Raw genomic sequence first — 25,028 nt, 5'->3', positions numbered from 1 at the left:
TTAAAATGCTATTAATGTATATTTTGAATAATTGATTTTTATAAAAATTTTCAAAGAAATTTGAGAACCCCTAATCATTAAAATTTTCTAAACTAGTGATATCAAAGACTTTTTAACAATAACAACTTTTAAGAAGAGGTTTATAAAGTTCTTCAAAACTGTTCAACATCAAAACTGTTCAACATCACTGGTAAAAAACATAAATGTGGGCGAAAACCGAGCAGCTTTTTAAAGCAATTGATTTGCGTTGCAATTAAGTTGTTGCCGAGCCACTTGTCGTAAGTTGTACCAATCGATCGCGTTCATAAAGCAGATCAGAGTATCTTTGCTGCAAATCGCGTTCACGAGCTGTTTGACGAACAACGTCCTCTTCTAAAGCCTTGAATAATAAACAATAAAATTTGATATAAGTTCCTAAAAAAAATTATATTAATACAATAAACGACAAAAAATAATGAATGATGACAAATAACTTACAGAAATACGTCTTGGAACTGCATGAAGTTCTTGTTTATGTAGCATTTCGAACGTCTCTGCTTCAATTCGACTTTGTTCGATTTGATCATGGAGATCAGAGATTTGTTTACTTAAACCAACAGCTCTGGACTATTTAAAGCAAGTGCAGAAATCAGATCACTAGTCACATTTTTTTTTTTTAATTTTATGCACAAATAAAAATAACAAACACGTCACCTGATAACCACCGAGTAAAAGCTTAAGCCTTTTTTCAAGTTTTGTAGCCTTTTTAGCATCTTCTGTCATGTGCAAACGATTAATCTTTATCAAATAAAAAACATACATGTAAATAGTATGTTAAATAACACAAATTCATATAAAAACAAATGTTCATTTGATTTGATGCTAAACGAATGCAATAATTGTTATTGCAACATCTATTTATATTGATTGTAATTGTAAACAATAACTCCACAAACCTCAAGACGTTTCTCAAGCGATTCTAGACGATCTTTTTTACTGGCAAGAGCGGCACGAGTATAACGTTTTTGGTTTGGTAAATACAATAACTAGAACATAATACATAAATTAAAAAAATATGAACATCAATTAGTCTGTATATATACAAAGAACTAAAAAGTTCTTAGTACCTGGCCATAACACTCTTCCCAAACTCGTGTATACACATCAATAGAAAGATCCCCATGTGCCATAGCCTTTTTAACAACTTCAATTTCTTCATTGAGTAAAGAACGTGCTGCCTCCATATCTTTATCAGAAATTTTGTCTAAAGGCGATTCTTCAAGAACGCGCTTATTTGCATTAATTACCGTTTGTACAGACGCACTTGCTTTTTTAAGACCAAGCATATTAAGTTGGTGCTCTGTCGGATGATAAACAATATCGTGTCGTAACATATGCACCATCTCAGCTTTTATCATTTCTTCTGCCTGAAATATAACCGCGCAAATATACACAATATATACAATGTACATAATAATAAATTATTGGTTAAAAAATATAGAAACAACAAAATTAATATTAACTTACTTCCTGATAAAGATTTAGATCTCTCTTCATTTCATCTGGTCGTAATACTGAAGTGTTTACATCAGAGGGACGTGGCAAGTTTCTCTGAACAGCCATTGCTTGTCTTCGAAATTCTGCAGCTTCTGTAATTAAATTAACAAGCGTTAATAATTACAAAACATTATTATAGAGAATAAAAACGTAAATTTTAAAAACTGTTTAAGACCTTGTTCTTTCATCTTTAAAAGTTTTTTTGACTCTATATCAGATGCATCTTCGACAAAACCTGTATCAACGTTTTCATCCATATCTATTTCAAACTTCTAAAATTAACAATTAAGAACAAATATAAAGATTAACGCCATTTTGAATCCGCTGCTTTTTTTAAAAATTTAACTAAGAAATAACTTACGTCTGGTACAACAATTTAACTAAGAAATAACTTAAGTCTGGTACAGCAATTCAACTAAGAAATAACTTACGTCTGGTACAACAATTTCGAAATCATTGCTTGGTTTGGGTAAACTCTGTAATCCTGCTTTTAGTTGAGTTTTTATTTCCATTTGATTTTCATATATGTCGTCTCTGTTTATGTTTAAATTGTCCCTAACTGATGCTCCTGGAGTCATTCCTTGGGGTACTCCTCCAAGACGTGGAGTGTTTCGCGGTGTAAAACCTGGAAATTTATATACTGCTATAAATATTAAAATTCAAAAAAAAATATCAATTTGAAAAAAAATCAATTTGAAAAAAAATCAATTAAAATTAAAAATTAAAAATCAATTAAAATTAAAAATAAAATTTTATTTAAAAATCTATAAAGCAGTAAATATTATAAAACTGAATTTTATTTCGATATTTTAATTTTATTATTATGAAATAATACTTTAAATATTCAAATAAAATTCAATAAATATTTAAGCCAAAATTAATTTAAAACCAATAACGAATAATGCAGATGAAACTAAACAAAAAGATTGAGGAATTAAAGAACAGATAAACCTTGCGCTCCATCAGCAGGTGTTCTAAAAGGTGTAGCAATCATTAAATTAGGTGTCTGTATTTGCTGGTGTTTTGGTGTGGCACCATCAAAATTACTTGTGTACATTGGAGTGTTAATTCCACCTTTTAAAGGTGTATCAACTTGTTGTAGAGCAATAATATTTTGAGCTTCCTGTGAAAACAAAATAATACAATATCAAAATTTGAAATTTAATCACTTTTGCTCATTAGCGTTAACATAAACTTAGTTAAAATCTTTTGAAAAAATGCCTTAACCAACTATAGATCCTAGTTCTAATCGGTTCAAACGTATATTAACTATATATAGTTGTCAAAATACAATACTTCTACCAACTTTCACAAAAAGTAATAGAATTCCAACCAAAAAAGAGCTTATAATTAAGAAAAATTGCCAATAAACGATCAGAACAGATCATATTATTAAACTATGATATTCATTTGACTTAAAAAACATATTTATTTAAAATCTTATTAAAATTTGGAGAAGTGAACAAAGATTTAAAAAAAAAAAAAAAAATCTTCGGTCTGGGTTTTTTCGCTATGAATATTTATATTTTATGATACCGCAAAATTAATTATTTTAACTTTATTCGTCTTTTTGTAATTCACAGACCTGATTTTAAATATCATACAGACACTACAATATTTTAAAACTGCCTTAACTACACCAAATACAACAGAATATAAATTTATAATTTTTTGTCCATTCTGATAGTGTAAGAAAACTTTGTTTTTATTTTATTAATGAAATAATAGCTTTTACAAAAAGTAAGAGTTTACTTCGCAGAAAAGTAGTTATGTGTTAATATAAAGTTAACATACATATACATAAGCATACATTTGCTTTGATAAAATTAAATTTAAAAGATTGTTTTGAACTGGATAATAAATTGTGCTTTCTAAATGAAGCTTGAAAACTGAAAGGCAGAGTCTGCCATCAGATAAAAATTTAATTCTCATACAAGTGAGATGACAGAAAAATTGTAATTAAAGCATTGGACCGCCAGTTTGTAAATGTTAGTAAAAGATCTGTATAAAAAAAAATATCTGACATATGAAATAAACTCTGACAGCGTGAAAAAAAAACTAGTTATGCACTATCAGAATTTTCTATCAAAAGTGAAACAGAGAACTGGACTATATTGATACCAGTTCTGATAATGATTTTGATATTGATAACCCTTCAAAGAAGAAGACAAATATAGCACTAAATATTCCAAAACTTGCTATGATTATTATTGGGATGTTATCTATGTACTTTTGTAATGCTGGTAGAAATACTGACAATATAACATTGTCAGCTATTAAAAATGACAGAGCTTGTAATTAAGTTTTTAGAAGAAAAGCCAGTGAATTTTGTACCTGAAAAATTTAAATTTTACTTCATGGAGTAAAATTTAAATTTGTTGCTAGATTGAAAAAATTTGTCTTAAACTAAATATTTTAATGCTTATATTACAATGTCAAATTAACAAATCCAATAGAAAATAGAGGACTTATACTTTCTGAGTATATAATTTCTGAAGGCAAAATATATTTTTTATAAAATACATTTTGATCTAGTTTATTATACAACAAAAGTTTAAAAAAGCCTGATAATAAATCATTTGAGGGTCGGCTACCATTATGAATTAGAGTTTGTTTGATCCTAGGCTTCAACAACAGTACTTTTTAAAATATTATTTGATACCAATATGAAAGTAAATTTGATTCATGACTAAACTAAAAAACTCCCAAAAAAATTTCACAATAATAATCAGTGATTTTAGTTTTCATTTCTTAAATTAAAAATTTTTATATTTGGTATAGAAAAATAGAAAATATCTAGATAAAATTTTATCTATCTATTTGTGTCTTTGCTTTGAAAAATGTTTTCCAAAGTTGAAAAATGTTTTCCAAATATACACTTTAGCAGATGTAAGTGTGCACAGTCCTAATATATTTTGAACACTTTAAGTTTTAAAAAATGTCAAATTTAATAAGAAAAGTTTGTCCCTTATAAATTCATAAAGTTTCAAAAGTTTCAAAACTAAAAAAATAATATGAAACTTATAACATTATATGTAAATCTTTTTTATACATTTATAGTTATAGTAGTTATTCAGGTTTATTTACTGATTACAATTTGTAAATAAAATGTTTTATTTTATAAAAATAAGGTGATTCAATAAAAATCAAAAAATTTGAAAATCAAATAAAGAATTGAATTTTTACTTGAAAAATAGTATCTTGCATTGCTGGTGCTCGAGGTGTTCTGATTGGTAGATTAGTACCAGGAGTAATTGAGTAATCCGAAAGTAAACCTTTACTAGCGCTTTCATCCTCATTATCAACAAAAGCCTTTGCTTGCTCACTAGCTATGCCTAGCTTTACAACCTAATAAAGTAAATTTGCAACATATTACAACTTTATTACTAAATTTTGGATTAAGAACATACAAGAGAGTGCCATTGTTTTTCTTTATTATTATTCACTTTTCTTCTTTTTCCCAAAAAACTGTATGGATTCAAGTCAGCAAAAAAAGTCAAATATATATCTACATATGCTATAGTATATGTATATGTATGTATGTATATATATATAAATATATATATATATATATATACATATATATATATACATATATATATATATATACATATATATATATATACATATATATATAAACATTTATATTATAGTACTATAGTGAATATACACATATTTACCCACTTTTTTTGCCAAACTAAATCTATACAGTTTTTTTTGCAAAAAGAAAAAAAAAATTATACAAAAAACTTATTGCTACCTAGCTCAAACTCCTATATTCCGTCTATGTATGTATATATATGTATGTATGCATGCATGTATGTATGTATGTATGTATGTATGTATGTATGTATGTATGTATGTATGTATGTATGTATATATATTTATATCTGTGTGTGCATAAATATAATTTATAATTTATTACTTCCTCAAGCTCAGCATCGGTTATTTGAGGAGATGGAAGAACTAGTTTACTTCTTCTTTTTGAACCATCTTGATTCATCATTCTAAAATCAAATATTTAAAAATGTTCAAACAAATTACTAACATGCTTCTTTTTGTACTTTTTACAATTTAGTATAATTTGTATAACTTTTATTAATATAATAATATATAATGACAAATATAAAGTTATAATTATAAGTAATTACTTTAAATATTAAATTAATTTTAAAAAATACTTACTATAATAATATATAATATCAAATGTTATATAATAAATAATTAAAATTCACAAATATACTTATTTACTGATGATATTGCACCAGGAAGATCAGTCTCTTTTCTTTTCTTTTGTTTTTCTTTATCTTTTCTCCTTTCACGCTAATCATATTTCAAAAATATTTAAATGAAAAAGAAAGTGAAAAATATTTAAATGATTACAAAAGAAGTGAAAAACTAGTAAGATCATTTTTCCATTACCTCCTCTTGAATATCACGTCGTTTTTCATCTAAATGTTCTTGTCGCAATTTTTTATAATTAGGTTCCAAAGCTTTGACATCTTCATTACTGGTATCATAAAAACCTTTGCAGAAGAAAAAAAGACAGTTAAGCATAATTAGGCATAATTAGACATAATTAAACACAAATAAAACAGTTAAAAGAGTGTTAAAAATAAGACCTAGTGCTGGTTTTCTTTCAAAGGGAATTTCAGCGTTGTAGTCTACTGCTCGCTTTCTTCGTCGGAATCTCTGAATTCTAAAAATAAAAAGAAAACATTATATATATATATATATATATACATATATATATATATATATATATATATATATATATATATATATATATATATATATATATATATATATATATATATATATATATGTATATATATATATGTATATACATAAATGTACTAAAGTTCCCAGCAGGAGGCTATTTCAGTGTAATGTCAGAGTTGTTTTCTAAACATGCACTCATAGTTTTGTTTGGCAGAGAAAAGTATTTGTTAACTTTCAATATTAAATTACAAATATAAATAAAAATTATTTTCAGTGTTTCAGTTTATTTAATTAAAACTGTTTTGTTAATTCCTTTTACTAGAGCTTTGGTACCTAAAACTTTGGTCTCTGTTTCACTTTTATCCAGTATATTTTAATTTTAGCAAAATTTTAGTTTTGAAATTTTAGATAACTTAGTAGTGATCTTAAATTCAAATTTTAAATTACTAAAAACCAATAAAATAAGTTTAACACCAACAAATGTAGCAAATATATAATAAACAACAACAAATGTAGTAAATATATAATAAACAACAACAAATGTATTAATATATAATAAACAACAACAAATGTATTAATATATAATAAACAACAACAAATGTACTAATATATAATAAACAACAACAAATATAATAAACATAATAAACACCAATAAATACCGTAAATAAACTTTAATGAGTTTACAAACAATTGAAAATAGTTTCTTATTCTGAATGAAATAATACTTTACATAATTTTTTTGAACTTTATTTTAAACCAAAAATTCAGAAGTTTAGTTTACAATAAAAATAATATATATATATATATATATATATATATATATATATATATATATATATATATATATATATATATATATATATATATATATATATACTTACTCTATGCCGGCAGCTCTAAGCTCCCTGCGCTTTTGTAAAGAGGCTAATCTACGAGCTTCTTCAAGCTGCTTTTCCCTAGCTTTTCTTTTGGCCTTTTTACCTTGTGTGTTTGCTAACCTTGCCCTTGCTTCTGATAGCATTTCCATTTCTAAAAGAAAATTGCTCTGTTTGTACTCAATCATAAAAAAATCCAGAGTGAATATAATTTTTAACAGTTTCTATTTTATAACATTTGTAGTAATGTTTATGCATAAAAAAATAGTATATGAGATTAGTATTGATGTCTATAAAATTATTAATAATGTCTATGTATAAGAAAGAATGGAAACCTTTGTATAAGACTTGTAATTGTGCCAGTTAATTATAATTTAATTTTAATCATTTTTATAATTTTTTTAAATTTATTTATCATGCTCATTTATGTGAAAAACATGTATATTATTAACAAAGTAACAATAATGTTTAAAAAAACCCATGCACGCTATATATGTTTTTTGAACTAAATTGTGTATTTCATATAGAATAGAATTAAAAAAACCCTTATATTTTTGATTAAAAAACAAGCTTTTTGACATTCCTTTAAAAGTGCTCTAATTTTATAATTTATGATAAAAATGTTCTATTCAAATTTTCAACTAAAAGTATTCTGTTTTTATAAATATATAAAAAAAACATTCTATTTTTTATTACGATAAAAAAGTGTTCTATTTTTTAAACATTGAACAGTATGGGAATGCCGTCGGAAAACAAAATGAAAATTACAAAAGCATTAGCAGCAGATAAGTCTAGGATGTTGTAAAAGATTACCATAGGCCACCTGAATTATAAAAAATAGACAAATAAATAATAGATTTCATAAACTTATATAGAGTAGATATTTGAAATAAGATGGGAATGCCGTCTGGAAAGCGTGAAATCTATAAGATTTCAAATACCGCAATTTTCTCTACTTTTAAAACACCTACTAAAACATACCAGAGACGTAAAAATAAGATCGATAATAGAAGTAATTGGAAATAAACTTTGTTCTTTTGAATTTATAATAAGTATGTTAATTTGGTATGCCATATTGAATGAAGTAAATATCATAAGCAAGATTTTTCAACATTCCAATTTAGATATCAGCATAGTGAATACACATTTAAAAAGACTTAGAATTTTTTGAAAAATACAGTGAAAAGGGATTGAACTCTTCCATAATAATAGCTAAGGAAATTGCTGAAGAAGTACAAGTAACGCCTGAATTTAAGATTCAAAGAACTGTAAGAAATTTTTCATCGAGTGAAGAATATTTTCAAATTCAATATTTTCTTGTCGTTGTTGATTATGCGATTAATTTATTCACAAGAAAATTTAAACCTTATAAGGAACAAGAAATACTGTATGGTTTTTTATACAGTTTGGATAATATTAAAAACATGAGTGAAGATGAACTTGTAAAATATTGTAAAGATATATGACATCGCAAGATGATATTGATGTGATTGATTCATGTATCAAATCAAAATATTGTAAAGATATATGACATCGCAAGATGATATTGATGTGATTGATTCATGTATCAAATCAAAATTTGTCGTCAAGCTTTGCCTTCCAACTTCAGAATATTACAAATACTGCAATATTTGTTAAAAAAATAATCTATTTGAGTTATATCCAAATTTCGTTACTGCACTTAAAATTATACTAACTTTACCAATAACAGTCGCTTCAGCAGAGAGATCTTTTTCAAGATTAAAGTTAATAAAAAATTATTTGAGGTAAAGAAATAATAAGCCAAGAAAGATTTACTTCATTAGCAATTTTGTGTATAGAAAGTTATGATGATATCTCTGAATTTGCCATAATTCAAGGAGATAAATTTGGAATTCTTTGTATTAAATATATCTATATTTTTTCAATATAATTCTATTTTTTGTTATTTGATTTATTAAAGAAAATTTTGATGACTGAAATGTTAGTTTATTTATTTATAATATTTTTAGTAATATTTTTAATTATATTATTTTAAGTGCCATTGTTCAATGTGCACTAAAATGCACATGTAAGCACATGTAATGTAATGCACATGTAAATAATATGTGTAAAAAATTATATATGTGTACATAAATGTACTATAATAATATTAAGGCCTTGCAAGGTTATCCTGCACTGGGCTCCGCATTTGTTTGGGCCGGCCCTTTTTATATCCATATGGATAGTTAACTTTACTTGGAACTTCCATCTCTGGAAGTTCCAAGTAAAGTTGTAAGTTGCTTTTTTTTTGAATACTTTCTAATTTTTGTATAATTTTTTTATTACAAGGATTCCATATTGGTGCTGTGTACACAAGAATAATTCTTACATAAGTCTAATACAGAATATTTAGCATGTTTTTGTCCTTGTAAGTAAATGATTTTATTAATTTGATTATAGTTGCTGAGTCTTGAATCATTTATATTTAAAATTCTTATTATCTTTTCCAAAATACTTGATTTTACATTTTGTGATGCTAATACCCATTTGTCAGACCAGTTAGATTATCAATATCATCTTGCAAGAATTTTGGGTCTACTTTGTTGTTAACTACAGCAATAATCTTATTATCATCTGCATAAAGTTTGCATTTATTATTAATTTTAAAAGGTAAATCGTTGATATATAACAAACTCAATAATGACCCAAGTACAGAACCTTATCAGAACACTGCTCAGCACTTTTAACTAATCTGATTTTGTATCGCATATTTATCAAATAGATAACAACATGTTATAACATGTTGTTTTCTATTTGATAAATATGCTTCTATCCATTTTAACAGTTCTTTTTCTATACAATAAACACATAAATTTTTATATTTATCTTTTATGAGGTGTTAAATGCTTTTTGAAAATCGGAATAAAAAATTTATATTTAATAGCTTATCAATAGTTGGTATATTTTATTAGATAACTATTTTTTTACTTTTTTTTTTTACAAAATTTATTCTGATTAAATGTTCTATTTAAAAACATTAGGCTAAAAAAACTTGATGACATGAAAAAAAAGCAAAAGGTTATTTTGATTGTATATTAAAAACTTAATGCTTTTTTAAAAGATTTTAAATAAAAAATACATTATTGTTCACTTTCTGCAGCAATGATTGTTAAGAAGAAAGCAGTTTGCACAGAAAAATAAATCATAAGACAAGTTTTAATTCAGGTGAGAGATCAAATATCCTTTGTGATGCTTTTTTTGATGTGATGTTTTTTGTTATACTATTTTCATGATGTGAAATCATATATATGATGCATACAGAACATTTAGCTCTTTTTCAGCATTTGTGAAAAATCATTAATAAGTTGGAATCAATGGTAGGAAAAAACAATAAAATATGACAATAAAATAGAATTTTCTCTTCTCTGTCAGAATCTTCTTGTCATTTGCAACATAACACTTTGTGCATTGTGTGCATACCAGTTCTCTTCCATGGTTTTCAATACAGTGATGACAATTTCTAATTTGGCCTAATATTGATTGCAAATTCTTAACAATAAGAAATTTGGTAACTGAAACATTTTTTTCTACTAAAAATTACTATCAAAACTTTAAACTCATTCTTTTGTTACTTTTTTTTTATATTGCAATAGTTGTTTGCAGTAAATAACTTAGTTTTTTTTTTCTTCGCTTTTAAAAGCAAAGAAAAAGGCTAGAATATAAAACCATAGAAAATTAACCAAAACCTCATTTTACTTTTAAATATTTTGGTACAATTTTAACCAATTTAATTTTAAAAGATAGAAATAAGAAATTTGGATTTTGAAAAGACTCAAGGGGTTATCCACAAATTACATCACGCAATTTTCGACCATTTTAGAACCCCCCCCCCCTCATCACAACATCAGAATACTATAGTAACAAGTTTCGTATGAGTCGTCACAAAACCACTAACACACCAATAAATGGGTTGTTAGTGTTTTTGTGATGACAATGTCAAAAGCAAATGTGGCAGTAACTACACATTTCTTTTGACATGTCAAAAGCAAAAACTCTTGTTTCACTGCTTTCTTCTAATGCATGATAAACCTTTCTGTTATAGTTAACAAGTTCAGCAATAAAACAAAATGATAAATCCATATTGATTGTCATTGAGTAAATTATTAGACTTTAGATTTTTCAAAATTAGAACCATAGAAGCCATTTTTCAAAAGGAATGAAAATAAGGCTCAGTTAATAACTTGTTAAATAGCTGCAATAGTATTGAAGAATGCTTTAAGGAACTCTTGTAACAAGAATATTTTAAAGACCAAGATAAAATTTTGCACTACAGATTTTTTTTTAAATGTGTTAAGATACTTTTTATGTATTTTATTTTTGTTTTTTTAGAAAAACACAATTAAAAAAATTAATAGCAGTAACTCTTTAAAAACATTTTTGAAACTCTTTTTTTGAACTCTTCTAAAACGTTTTTGAAACTTTTTATAAATTTCTTCATAATACTTTAAAAATATTTATTTTGTTATACTTATTTTGTTGCACTTATTTTGTTTTGCTTACTTTGTTTTACCGGTCTGTCTACAGACCAGCTTCTTCAGACTTTTAAATCTATCAAGGAAAAGAAGTTTCTCTGGAACAGAAGCAAATCACGCACCATCATGACCTAGTAGTAGTATAGGCTGTTCTTCAAACTCAGACACATCATAAGCGAGATCAGATAGCATTAGCACATATTCATTTTTATAAAATTCAAGTTTATCAATAAAGTCACTTTTAATAAAAACATGCAAAATTAAGTTTGATAATCTTGTTGCCAAAACGATTTATGCCATAAATGTTCCTTTCAGAACTGTTGAAATAAATTATTTAAAGAAATGGTTAGTGCATTGGCTACAAACTTCCAAGTAGAAAAGATATAGCAGGGAAATATTCCACTGAACTAGAATTTGAATTATTCCACTAGAGCATATGTCAAAACTTTTCTCAACAACTGCTTCCTCTGCAGGAATGGAACCAGGTAATTTAACATATCAAATAACATATCAAATTTAGAAAAATCTAAAATTGATATGTTGCAAAATTTTATTAATAACTGAATTATTTTAAATATTACAAGAAATCACAATAAAAAACTCTTGAGTAAAATGAAGATGATCCAGCATTAACATAGGCAGATACTAATGTAACAAAGGTTTGCATCTATGCCAGCTTATTAGATGATGAAAAGTCTTTGCCTAGCAGTGGTGTTACCTCAGCCGTTATTAGATTTGATATATTGTTTATGTTTTACTTGAGTCATTCACTATAATTATCAGTATTTTGGTTTTTTTTATTGTTTTTCACAAATGTGGGAAAAAAAACTAAAGTACAACTAATAAAAACTAACTAATAAAAGACAACTAATAAAAATTGTTTAATTAAAAACAAATATATATATATATTTACATAATAATAAATATTATTGAACAAAAATATATATATGATATAACAATTTTACCATCCTCATCCATATCTATTGGATCAGGTCGAGCAGGTTTGGTTTCAGGTGCAGGATCAATTTCACCTGGCCTTAATTTTCGAGGATCTTCATCTAAACCTTCCCCATCTTTACGTTGAGCTTGGTCACTGAAAAATATGTCTTAATCATAAATACTATAGAATATATTTTTACAAAAAAACTAAAAATATATTCTTTAATATATTTTTTTGCTTTTATAACAAATTAATAACAAAACAAAAAACAACTAAAAAAAATATTTTAATTTAACTTTCATTATTATTTTTTTGATCTTAAGAATTTATATTACAAAACATTTTATTTATTTCAGAGTTCAATTCAATGTATACTGCAGAAATCTAAAAGTAGAAAACTTATCAACTTTCAATTAGTTCTAAACTTAATAACAAACTCTAGGGATACATTGATACATTTTCGATACTTAAACATACAAACCGTTTTTTTTAAAAAGAATAAATTAAATTAAACACAAAGTCTTTAGAGAACATTGTTCAGATTTAGTTCTTTAAACTTTATTCACATAAAATGCAAATATCATTTAGTAACAATGTAACATTACAAAAAATTTCAATATATTCGGGCTAATAAAGTGTTGTTGTTTTTAACGGATAAGTCACATAGTACCAAAAACAAAATTACTAGTAAATATCATTTACTTTTTTTTATTTAACTTTTGTAAACCATATTCATGTTTGGTACTATTTGAATTTTTTTATTAAAAAAAAACCAGTTTATAAGTCCAAATATTGAAAATGTACCATTGCATCCCTAATAAACTCACAGAAGATATTCATATCTTTCAAGACACTGTGCAGCAGTTCGCCCAACTAATGGAGCAATGGTTCGCCACTGTGTTGGCATTAGCTTTGCAAGATGTAACAACTTTTCATCTTCTTCTCTGCTCCATTCAGTCTATTAAGTTAAATTAAAGCTAAATTAAGATAATTAAGTCTTACTTGTAAAAGTTAAACATAACTGCTTACTTTTTGTATAAATGACAACTAGAAATACCTTTTTAATACTTGGGTCCAACCATTCATACCAACGAGCTTTGCATTGTTTACCTGATTTCTTATGAAGTAGAGAAGCAATTCGACTCCATTGGTTTTTACCATATTTCATCACAGCTGCCTTTAGAATTTCATCCTAACAGAAAAAATTCATGTTTTATTTAAGTTTTAATGCATTTATTTGTGTTTAATGAAATATTTAATAATTATTCGAAATTTGGATTTATCAATATATTGCAAAAATATCAAATGCAATGCACTGCATGCAAAATTATTTTGTGACTGATTTAAAGATAATTTTCTAAAATAAGACCAGAGCTCTGTTTGCAAGATTTGTATATATTTATACTGGTTTCAAATAAGGATGTTTTACAAACACATTATGGAGTCAATTGAAATAAAGCTTTTTGAACACAAAGTTTATATATAAAGTAAATATTTTACTAAACAGAACAAAAGAAGCTAACTGGCATAAAGTTATGCATTGAAACAAATTGAAACTAGAATGTTTCTATTTTCATTATGACAAAGAGGTATGCAGTTTTAAAGAATTGTAAATAAAATTCAAAATAAAATTTAGAACAATTTTTATTTTAAAAACAGTTTTCTTTTTCAGTATTGTTGACATTTTGAACTTTTGTTGACATATAACTTTTTTCGTTAGCATAAACACGATTATGGATTGATTAATTTTTCAGTATTGTTGACATATAACTTTTTTCGTTAGCATAAACACGATTATGGATTGATTAATTTAAAAAAAATAATCAACAAAAAATTATTATGGTACTACCAGACTAGCAATAATCATTATGGACAACTCAAGATGTGAGAAATGTTTCAAGTGCCATTATCTCAAAAACTTTGCATTTTTACAGTATTTATCAAAAAAGTGAAACTTTTCAATAAAAATAAAATAGATTCCATAATTTTTTACTACTTAAAAAGTTGGAAAATTTTGGGAAAAGTGGTAGAGCACTTGCCTCATAAGCAAGAAGTTCCAAGTTTAATCCCCACCACACCCCTAGTACTACTGTGCTTAACTTGTTTCTCTGCACAGCGACCTTGTTTGTCAAAGTTTGTTTTTCAGAGTTAAAGAGTTGAGAGGGTTGTAACCAAAATTAAAGTAGCCTCCTCCACTGTAGTGGATTTATTTTTTGGATTTCTGTAGGCTGTTTATCACAATGAGCTTTTTTCCTGCAATCAAAATGATATTTTGATTAATAATTATTTAGGATAAACAACAGTATCTATTAGGACTATTTTATTTTATTTATTTATTTTTCTATATCTTCACTTCCAACAAGGTTGCAAGCAACCACTATTAGAGTTGAAAGTTACTGGAAGAGAAAAGATGAAATTTATAGAGCAAGATAATGGTTTACAGACAACATAAAATATTGCAAATTATGAATCAGGAAAACAAGATGAAGGAAGCGAATTACAAAGGACTGATGTTCGAGGAAAAAAACTAGACAAATAAGAACTTTTAGAGCACTTAGGAACAGTCATAGTAAAAGGATGAGACTTAATTGAATGACAAGTAACACAAGAATGAATTTTAGTAGATGGCACAAGAAAGTATAGTATTTAAAGCTTAAAAAAGAGAAAGAGAATTAAAAAAGAGAAAGAGAAGCAACATTACAACGATGTGATAATGGTTAGAGGTTGGCTGCAAGAGCAAGTCCAACTATGTTTACAATGGATTTTTGCACCTTGTCTAAAAGAGAAAAGGCATCATGAGAAGATCTGCTACAGATATGGCAACAGTATTCCATACAAGGACGGATTTGAGATTTATAAAGATAAAGAACAGAATCCTGAGTAAGAAACTGGCGAGCACGATAAAGAAATGCAACCTTAGCAGATGGTAATTTTGCAATGAAAAAAAATATAAATGTTAAACTATAAATTTAAAATTATAACTAATTGCAACGTTTTAATATGAATAATAAAAACTTAATTCAAAAAAAATGTAATGCTTTGACATCTTTTAATAAATGAATTAACTCAAAAAAATGACGCATTTTGTTAACGTAACTGTGTGTTCAACTTCAATTTTGTTTTGTATAAAAAATAAAAAGTTCAAAAAATAAAGTTTATATAAAATACTGAATTTCTGGACAAGTGTTTACTTATAAACACTGGTAATGCTCCATCCTTGACCTAGCAAGTAGTCAACCTTTAGTTACTTGCTAAGCCCCGTATATCACTGAAATTTTTTCTCTAAAAGAATATCACTTGGGTCTTAAAAGAATTAGAATTTTATATAAAGATTTTAAAATTTATAATCTTTTTCACAAAAAGAAATATATATTTTTTAAATATTATTGCCATTAAATATCTTAATAAAAATATTATATCAATTTTTGTTTCAAAAATGTTAATTTGAATTTTAAATACTGTGATTTTGTAACAATGTGTCACTAGCTACACATCGTATATGTAGCTATATACTAAATGAATTTCATTATGGGCCAGTCATAAAAAAAGTTTGCAAATTGTAACTAATATTTAGACAATCACCTACCAAAAACAACATCTCACAAAAATATATTAAAGCTATATTTGGAAAACTACTATCTTTAATAAAGGACTGTAGCCTTCTATTAATGCTTAAACGATTTTACAACAACAACAAAATTTTATACAAAAACCATTAATTGATATACCCAGTCCAAGATAATTCTATAGCTCTATCACATGATACAGTGACAATATTATCAGAGATTTTATACATCTACCATTAAAGCAGCGCTTGAAGCATTTTGTTGTTGCTGAGATTCCAATCTTTTTACAGCCGACAATTAGTTTTATGCTTAAAAAATAATAAGATGCTGAAAATAACACAAGCAAGAAAATACAAACAACTTTAGTGGTTTGTATGCATGAATGAACTGATACAAATAGACTTCTGCAATACCTGAGTTACGGTCAAAGTTTCATTAAGTCAATAAAGAAATAATTACAGTGCCTTCTTCATTTAAATGTTGAAAACTTTAGACAAAATTGTCGGAAATATTAAATGCTTCCAATCCTGCTCTAGTTAGAATATCAGTTGAGCCTGATATGCTGGATATAATTGAGAAACCTGAAATGGTACCTAAGTCTGTAAGTAATCTATTTAAGTATTAAAGAGAAACTTGATTGTGTTATTAGAAAATAATAAATACCGATGAAACCAGTTAGACTTGATAAATTGTTATCAAAAATTCAAAAAGAAAGGACTATTTACACAACCATATAGTATACTTAAGATTATTTATATTTTATCAAAAATTTGTCACTTATTGCAATTAAGGTTAGCAGGGTAGAATAGTTAAAATAGATAAAACCTGGTGTTATCCAAGTAAAATTTAAAGCTAAAAATACTTTATTTTTCTGTACTTTCTGTGCTTAATTTTAATTATTTTCATTCTGGTTAAAACTAAATTAAAATCTTTTTTTTTTCAATTTTGAGGAATAATCATTAACTATAATTGTAATTGAATCATATTTGTTACCAATGGTAAAAATTTGATTTTGTAGAAAACTAGTAAAAATAATTATAATTTTTTGGTATCTCTGCATATTTTGAAAATATTTCATGAACAGCCATGATATTGCAACAACTTTCATGTCTGTAAATAGTATTTTATTGTCTTGATTCTTAATTTTACAATTTACAAACTATTTGAAAATGGTGTTACATAGGGCAATTATTTAGAAAGACCTTATTCATTTCTAATGACTGTGAAACCAACAAATGTCAAGGTTGAGCGGGAATTTTTTTCTGCTGGACTGTTCAATATTTTGTTTCACAGCGCGTCCAAAGTTTCATAGCGCAATTGCGCTATGAAACTTTGGACGCTATGAATTTGAGTTCTAAACTGCAATAAGCTGCCTATATTTTGCCCATTTACTGCAGATAGTAGTAGCTAATCAGAAAACTTATCTGTAAAGACTTGTCGATGAACAGAAAAATGCGACAGTTAATATCATTTTGGCATATTTTAGCAATTTTAGGTTTTTTTCCAAAGTTGAGGAGGTCATAACTTGTTTAAATTTAATACAAGTTATTAAAAATCACTTTTTTAAAAAGAGAACTATCCAGAAAATAGTTCTAGAAAAAATGAGACACTTGTTGAAAAAATATACAGCTCTAAAGTAGTCTATTTTGACCATTTGTAAAATGAAAGGGGGCCACTGTGTCATGTTTCTAAGGCTATAATTTCTGAACTGTTGTACTTGGAAGTCATTTACTCAAATTAGATTCTAATAAATTGTCTTTGTTAAATTTTATAGAACTAATGGACTTATGCAGTTGGCACTAACTGGGTAACTCCATTAGTTCTATAAAATGGTTTAGCTAATGATTTTGTGTGTGAAATCTTTAACTAAACCATAATCATTTGTCAATGATCAACGTTCAATTAATCTGAATTACCAGAACCTTGTCAGAATATTTACCACATTGATTCTTGTCAACACAGATTTGATACAATCAAATCAAGTGTTACAAATCTTATGGAAACTATGGACCTATAACTTTTGCTGAAAAATTGAATAATATTATATTACTTGACTATGCTAAAGCTTTTGAAGTACCACATAAGTTTAATATATTTAAAATAGAAAAATTCAACATTACTGGTAAGCTATCTTCTTGGATAAACTTTTTCTTTTCAAATCATTTTAGGAGAAACAATATCTGAATGGGTTCCTGTCACTAGCAGTTTTCATCGGGGTTCTGATTTGGGACCAATTCTATTTGTTATTTATGTTAATGATCTGCTTGATAACATAAATGTTTATAAAATGTATGCTGATGACACAAAGATACTTGCCATAATTGGCCTTGGGGATGTGTATTGAATTAAAAAAAAAAAAATTGGATTTTTTTTTAGTCACATTAGATTAAAAAATAATAATAATTTTTAGTAACATTTAATTGACTAGTAATAGTCTAGCAATGTGTACTTAAAACAAAAGTTTTTTTTGCAGCCCTAACAGGTGGTGTCATTACCAAAACACAATATCAACAATGATCTGCTTAACTTGCAACACTTTATGCATGTAATTCATGTTAAATATATGTAATTCATTTGGTAATCTCAAATCAAAATACTCAAAACATCTAAACAAAATACTCTGGCACAATATTTCATAAAATATTTGTTTTTCACTATTTTTTTCAATTTTATCCATTAATGAACTATGCACTAACATGAAATTTTGAATTTTCAAAATATTATTCAGATTATTTAACTATTTGTTTTCTTTTTGCCAGTTGCTGACCTGTTAACTTATATTTAAATTTAAAAAAATGTGAATAGAAATAATTCAAATACAATTGCTTATTAAACAAGGTGCCTTTCAAATATAAGTATTTACCTTTGTTAACTAGTTCAATATATTTTTTATATTTTTATAAATTAAAAAAAAAAACTAAATAATTTACTTACCTCTGTGTTTGACCAAACACCTCCTTTAATGAAAATACGAGGCATTTTTATTGCTTATTTGAAAATTGTTTTGGTAACTGAATATAAAAAAAAAGATCATATAATATTTATTGTAATGTTTCTATACTCTCAGATTTAAAAAAAAAAATTCCTTACAAAACTAGATTCGAGAAATTCAATATTTCTCCTTAAATTTTTTACAAACAGTTTTTAACGCAAATTGTGTTGATTTTACTGCACAAGAAATATTTAAAATAATTATGTTGGGTATAAGAAGAGAATTCTAATCCTACCACTGCCTAATAAATTTCCAAACAATTAATTACTTAAGACCTGAGAAAAAAGTAAAGCAAACAACGCACGATATATATATATACGTATATATATATATATATATATATATATATATATATATATATATATATATATATATATATATATATATATATATATATATATATATATATATATATACGTGTATATATATATATATATATATATATATATATATATATATACGTGTATATATATATATATATTTATATATATATATATATATATAAATATATATATATATATAATATATATATATATATATATAAATATACACACATATATATACATATACATATATATATATATATATATATATATATATATATATATATATATATATATATATATATTTATATATATTGTATATTTATATATACATATATAAATATACTATATATATATACATATAATATATATATAATATATATATATATATATATATATATATATATTATATGTATATATATAAAATATATTTATATATGTATATGTATATATATATATATGTATATATATATATACACATATATATGTGTATATATATATATATGGTTAGCGTTCCATTGGATGACTCAAAATGCGAAATGCGAAAAGCAAAAAAACACAGACCTAGAAAATTTTTGTATGCTAATACGCATGCGTTTAAAATGGAAACTTTATTTTGAATTACCGCGCCATGTTTTTTTTTAAATTAGTTTTGCTGACATTTTAACAGTTCAACATAGTTCGTTTTGTACAAGTTTTTGAATTATTCTTCAAATCAAAATGAGTAAAGACAGTTCTTTTCGAAATTCCGAAGATTTATTGGGTATTTTTTTATATAGTTATAAACAAACATCTCTTTATTTTAATTTTAAATCAAGAAAATTTAGTCAAAATTTTCTAAATTTTATTCTAAATTTTAGTCTAAATTTTCTAAATTTTAGATGTGGATATATATATCCATATGTACCAGTACTGGTACATATGTACCAGTACTGTTACATATATCCACATCTAAATTTTATTGATTTAAGAATAAAATAAAGAGATGTTTGTTTATAACTATATAATTTAGATGTTTTTTTATAACCTTAAAATTTAAATGTGGATATATATCCACATCTAAATTTTATCTGCAGTCTATTCAAGTATAATGACCACATAGATTTACTTAATAATACATACTCATAAATGATCACATAGATTGCAGTCTGCTCATGTGAACATATGCTAAATGTGATCATTAACATTATCATTGAACATTATATGTGATCACATTTAAATTATATTATAATGGTTTTTATAACGAACAGCATTGCTTTAATCGTTTCTCAGTGATGGAATATGAAAAGAAAATAATGAAAGATTATTTTATGTTTTATACAATTAAGTAACTGTTGCTTTGGCTATTTCTAAATAGATACACACCCAAACACTGCTGCAGTTTCAAACCAGGCTTCAAATTTAGGTATTAGGCACATTCTATCTACATATGCAGATGCAAAAAAAATTAAAGAACATGAAATTTTGAACTCAGTGCATTATTGTAGCTTAGAAGAAAAAAGTTATGGAAAAAAACACTGAAGGTTTGAATTGCTTTTAAAGTTTCATTTATTACTGAAGTTACTTTTTTTATTTGATTATAAGATAAATAATTGTTTATAATCATCAAACAATAACTTTTATTTAAACAGTTAGCATATTGCCTTACTAGTTAAAAAGTAATGTCATGTATATGTTAATAGTAGAGCTAAATAGAGCAAGTTTTCAGTTGCACTGATTTATACTAAAAATTAAAGCATACACAATTATGGTTGCAGTTTTATATTTCAATTTGGATTATTTTAATGAAATAAATCAAAAGGTATATTTTGAGAATAAAAATTATCTCTAATCAGGAATACCCTTCATTGAATACTTATCCAGTATTTTTGAATGTCAGCAAGAAATAGTAACAGGTATATTGTCCGGACCACATGCTGTAGAAGTGTCTAAGCAGGAAATCACTTTAGATACATAAGCTGAAGTGATAAGAATGTAAAGCAATGGATCAACTTGTTTGTCGGCTGGTAGTACGTGACTAGTCAAATCAAAAGACAAGATTGATGAAAAGTTCTTAGCAAACAATTCAGTTTTGTCTTTAGGCAATCTATCAAAATCTGAACCATGCAAGAGAGGTGGAGTAACAGATTTGCCCAAATTGTTGACTCTTGATTCTACTAATCACATTCTACCTGATATAACTAATACCTGATATAGCTCTAATACCCTGCATTAGATAGATGTGGAGAGGCTATGGCCATCGCTCTTGATATTTCTAAAGCCTTTGATAAAGTTTGGCATTCTGGTCTTCTACATAAGCTTTTGTCTTATGGTGTATCAGGCAAATAACTCAATACTTTTCAGCTAATCGTTATCGCTATAATCTAGATTTTCCTATATTTATGAATAGTTTTGTACTCGATGAGTCATCAACTCTTCGTCTTCTAGGTTTAACTCTTACTTTTGATCTTTCTTGTTAGCGTTAATCTTTGGTGTTTGGTGAATCTTTAACAGTATTTATAATAAGGGCAAATCTGTTATTCCACCTCTCGTGCATAATTCAGATTTTAGTATTATACAAATACTACAATGGGCGCTAAAGAGCTAGTGTCTCTTGTGCCATCTACTAGAATTTATTCTTGTGTTACTCGTCATTCAATTAAGTCTCATCCTTTCACTGTGGCTGTTCCTAAGTGCTCAAAAAATTCTTATTCGTCTAGTTTTTTCCCTCGAGTATCAATTCTTTAGAATTAAATCCCTTCCTCATGTTTTCCTGATTCATATAATTTGCAGTTTTTTAAATCATTATCTTGCTATTCATCTTTTTCCTTCCAGTAACTTCTAACTTTAATAGTGGTTGCTTGCAGCCTTGTTGGAAGTAAATATGTTTTTTTTTTAAATCCGCCTTCTCTTGCATGGTTCAGACTGTGACCTCATCTAAGACAAAGCTGGATTGTTTGCTATGAACTTTTTAACAATCTCTTGATTCCACTAATCACATTCTACCTGATATAGCTGAATGGCAGTTTGATCCATTGCAATCACCCCAGCTTCTGTATCTAAAGTGATTTCCTGCTTAGACTCTTATACAGCTTGTGGTATGGACAACATCCCTATTTTAGTCTTGCAGAAGTGTTCTCCGGAGCTGTCGCCTATACTTTAAAAACTATTCAAAAAATGATTATCAGAAACGTGTTTTCTTGCCTGCTGTGAAGCGGTGTCTGTTGTACCTATTTTCAAAAATTCTGGAGAGCGATATGATTCGTCTAACTACCATCCCATTAGTCTTCTTACTATCAAAAGTTAGGTTTTTAAGTCTTTAATTAACAAACACTTAATCTCTCTAATTGAATCTAATAACTTTCTGATATGAATTTTGATCTTCTAGTTCTACTGCTGATTTGTTAACAGTAATAACCAATAGGTTGTGCATTAAAATGATGTAGGAAGGTTAGGATGCAACACATACGTGTTAACACATTGACAAAGTGTTAACCCGTTGAACAACGTGTTAACACTTTATTTTACGAAATATTTTACGGATATTTTACGAAAAGATTTTCCGGATTTTTTAAATATAAAAATAAATAGGTTTAATATTAGATAAAATAACGACAATGCTTTCTTTATTTTAGAATCGTGGTGGAACGCATGGCGCCGCATTCACCCGGTCCCAAGACCTAAACCTGGCGTATCACTTTTGGATATCGAATGGTTTTAAAGATCTCCCCGGTTTTGCTTGGGGATGCAGAAAGTCTTAAAATAAATTATTACTTATAATATAAATTCTCAATAAATTAGTTTTGTTTGTTTTGGGCTTGTTGGAAACAAAGGTGTTGTTATGCTCTGTGTTATGAGAACATTAGGACTTCTTAGAGCACCTAAATAACTAAAAAAGACACAGTACATCGGCTAACGCCCGATGCATTGTGGTAGTAATATTTATTTAAATCTAGAACACATAGTTTGTTGAGCGCATATTCAAAAAAACTAAAATCTTATATGAACAATAAGCCAGAAATTATTACTCAATTTTAAAACATGGCTAGCCGTTTAACAAGGCAAACACCAAAGTAGCCTTGCTTTAATACCTAAAACCATATTAGAAAGAAATTATAACTCATGTTTCAGCTATGAGGAGAAGTTAAAACAAAAACATTTAAATTCTTATAGCTCAAGTTAAGTACAATCTCAAAGAAGCTTTATAATAGCTCATAGAGAAAATAGTTAATGTTACATAATACATAGTAATATAGAATAAAGTAATATTTGTTATTTTCTAGTCAATTTACCATAACTTTGAGCAATAATATCTCCTAGGGCCATAAATTCCTCACAATTTGATTTGATCAAAAAAAAATCATATGCATGCAAGGTTCTAGGAAAGATTAGACTGCCAAAAATCAACTTCTGATGTCAACCAGCTTTTACAAATTACACATTACAACTGGTGTTTTGGTTTCCTATGAAAAGTAAATGTATTTTGCTTTCCTTAAGGTGATTCCTATATAATCCTATATTGATTAAGCAATAATTTTTCATAAGTAGGTACAGAATGTGTAAAAAAAACTATTTTCGAACTCCAAAAATATATTGATGATCATAGAGGCCTATAATACTCAAAAAAACTCTAAAAATAGGGTTTACTAGAAACATGATTACTCATGAGTAAAAGCTTGTTTTTTCAAACTTGGTATACTTGTGTGTACTACCTGTATTTAGTGCGTGAGTTTTTTTTATTATATGATCTTGTTTCTACAAAAGTTTATGCTACAAAACTACTGAATTTTCGAAAAATTCGCTACTAAGCCTCTGATCTTAGTTCCCAAACCCTTACTTGAAAATTATATAAAAAAAAAAAAACTCAGGCACTAGCAGATCACTTGTAAAATAAGCCATGAAAATTTCAAGTAGTTATCATTACTAATTCAAAAGTTATGATGTTTTTCGTTAGAAAGTTTTCTTGAAAAACGATATGGGAGAAAATCAAGAAACAAGAAAAAATAAATTGTTTTTACAACTAAAATCTTCCTTTTAAATAAGTTTCTCCTCCCTCTTTATGTAAATCTTGATCCAATATACCCTTCTTGATGGCTTTTAGTTTTTTTCTTCTTGCTTTTGTCTTATCTGATTTTTTAATAAGTAAATTTTGGATGCTGCGTCGGTTCACTTTTTCAGATATAGTATTAAAACAGACACCAGTCTGTATTCCAAGTTTTTCATACACTTTAACAAGTCCAAATTGACCTTCGTTGAATTGAATAATAGCACTCTATACACCTAACTGTAAAATTGATCTTTCTACAAAGACATGCTTTGGACATTTCATCCAGATAATATTATTCAGGGACTCGTTAGCATTTTGAGTTTCCCCGTGGATGCACTTGCGAAGAAGGTCATCATTTGAAAGATCCTGGAAAATCTTTGGCAAGATAGGAAACATCCAATTAATTCTTTCTTTATGTTTTTTAAGTTTATTTTTCTTATAACTACACCACGATTCCTCCCCTGGTGGACAAAACATGTGGCGTTTATCTAACTTAGAAAAGTTGGTACAATGATGAAGGATAGCACCAATCCACTTTTTCATCGTGTAAATTTT

General features: G+C 26.6%; 1 protein-coding gene and 1 long non-coding RNA gene across 2 annotated transcripts; one reads left to right on the top strand and one right to left on the bottom strand.

Moving 5' to 3' along the window:
• LOC100215511 (cell division cycle 5-related protein) lies at nt 1–19,160 on the bottom strand. The gene is made up of 19 exons (XM_065792810.1): nt 19,067–19,160; nt 13,624–13,758; nt 13,394–13,524; nt 12,592–12,719; nt 7,140–7,287; nt 6,159–6,235; nt 5,959–6,062; nt 5,780–5,859; nt 5,462–5,543; nt 4,723–4,884; nt 2,488–2,659; nt 1,968–2,161; nt 1,712–1,808; nt 1,507–1,628; nt 1,107–1,406; nt 936–1,025; nt 694–777; nt 478–606; nt 1–379 (listed from the first exon to the last, which is right to left on the bottom strand). The coding sequence occupies exons 1-19, from the start codon at nt 19,109–19,111 to the stop codon at nt 254–256; spliced, it is 2,406 nt and encodes an 801-aa protein (XP_065648882.1). The 5' UTR covers nt 19,112–19,160; the 3' UTR covers nt 1–253.
• An 881-nt stretch (nt 19,161–20,041) lies between these two features.
• On the top strand, nt 20,042–23,226 carry LOC136078057 (uncharacterized). The gene is made up of 3 exons (XR_010637487.1): nt 20,042–20,210; nt 20,805–20,970; nt 23,062–23,226. It is a non-coding gene; the product is annotated as an uncharacterized LOC136078057 (long non-coding RNA).
• The last annotated feature ends 1,802 nt before the right edge of the window (nt 23,227–25,028 follow it).

Source organism: Hydra vulgaris, chromosome 03 (genome assembly GCF_038396675.1).
Source record: "Hydra vulgaris chromosome 03, alternate assembly HydraT2T_AEP".
Lineage (NCBI taxonomy): Eukaryota > Metazoa > Cnidaria > Hydrozoa > Anthoathecata > Hydridae > Hydra > Hydra vulgaris.
This window is presented reverse-complemented; position numbering and strand designations above follow the sequence as displayed.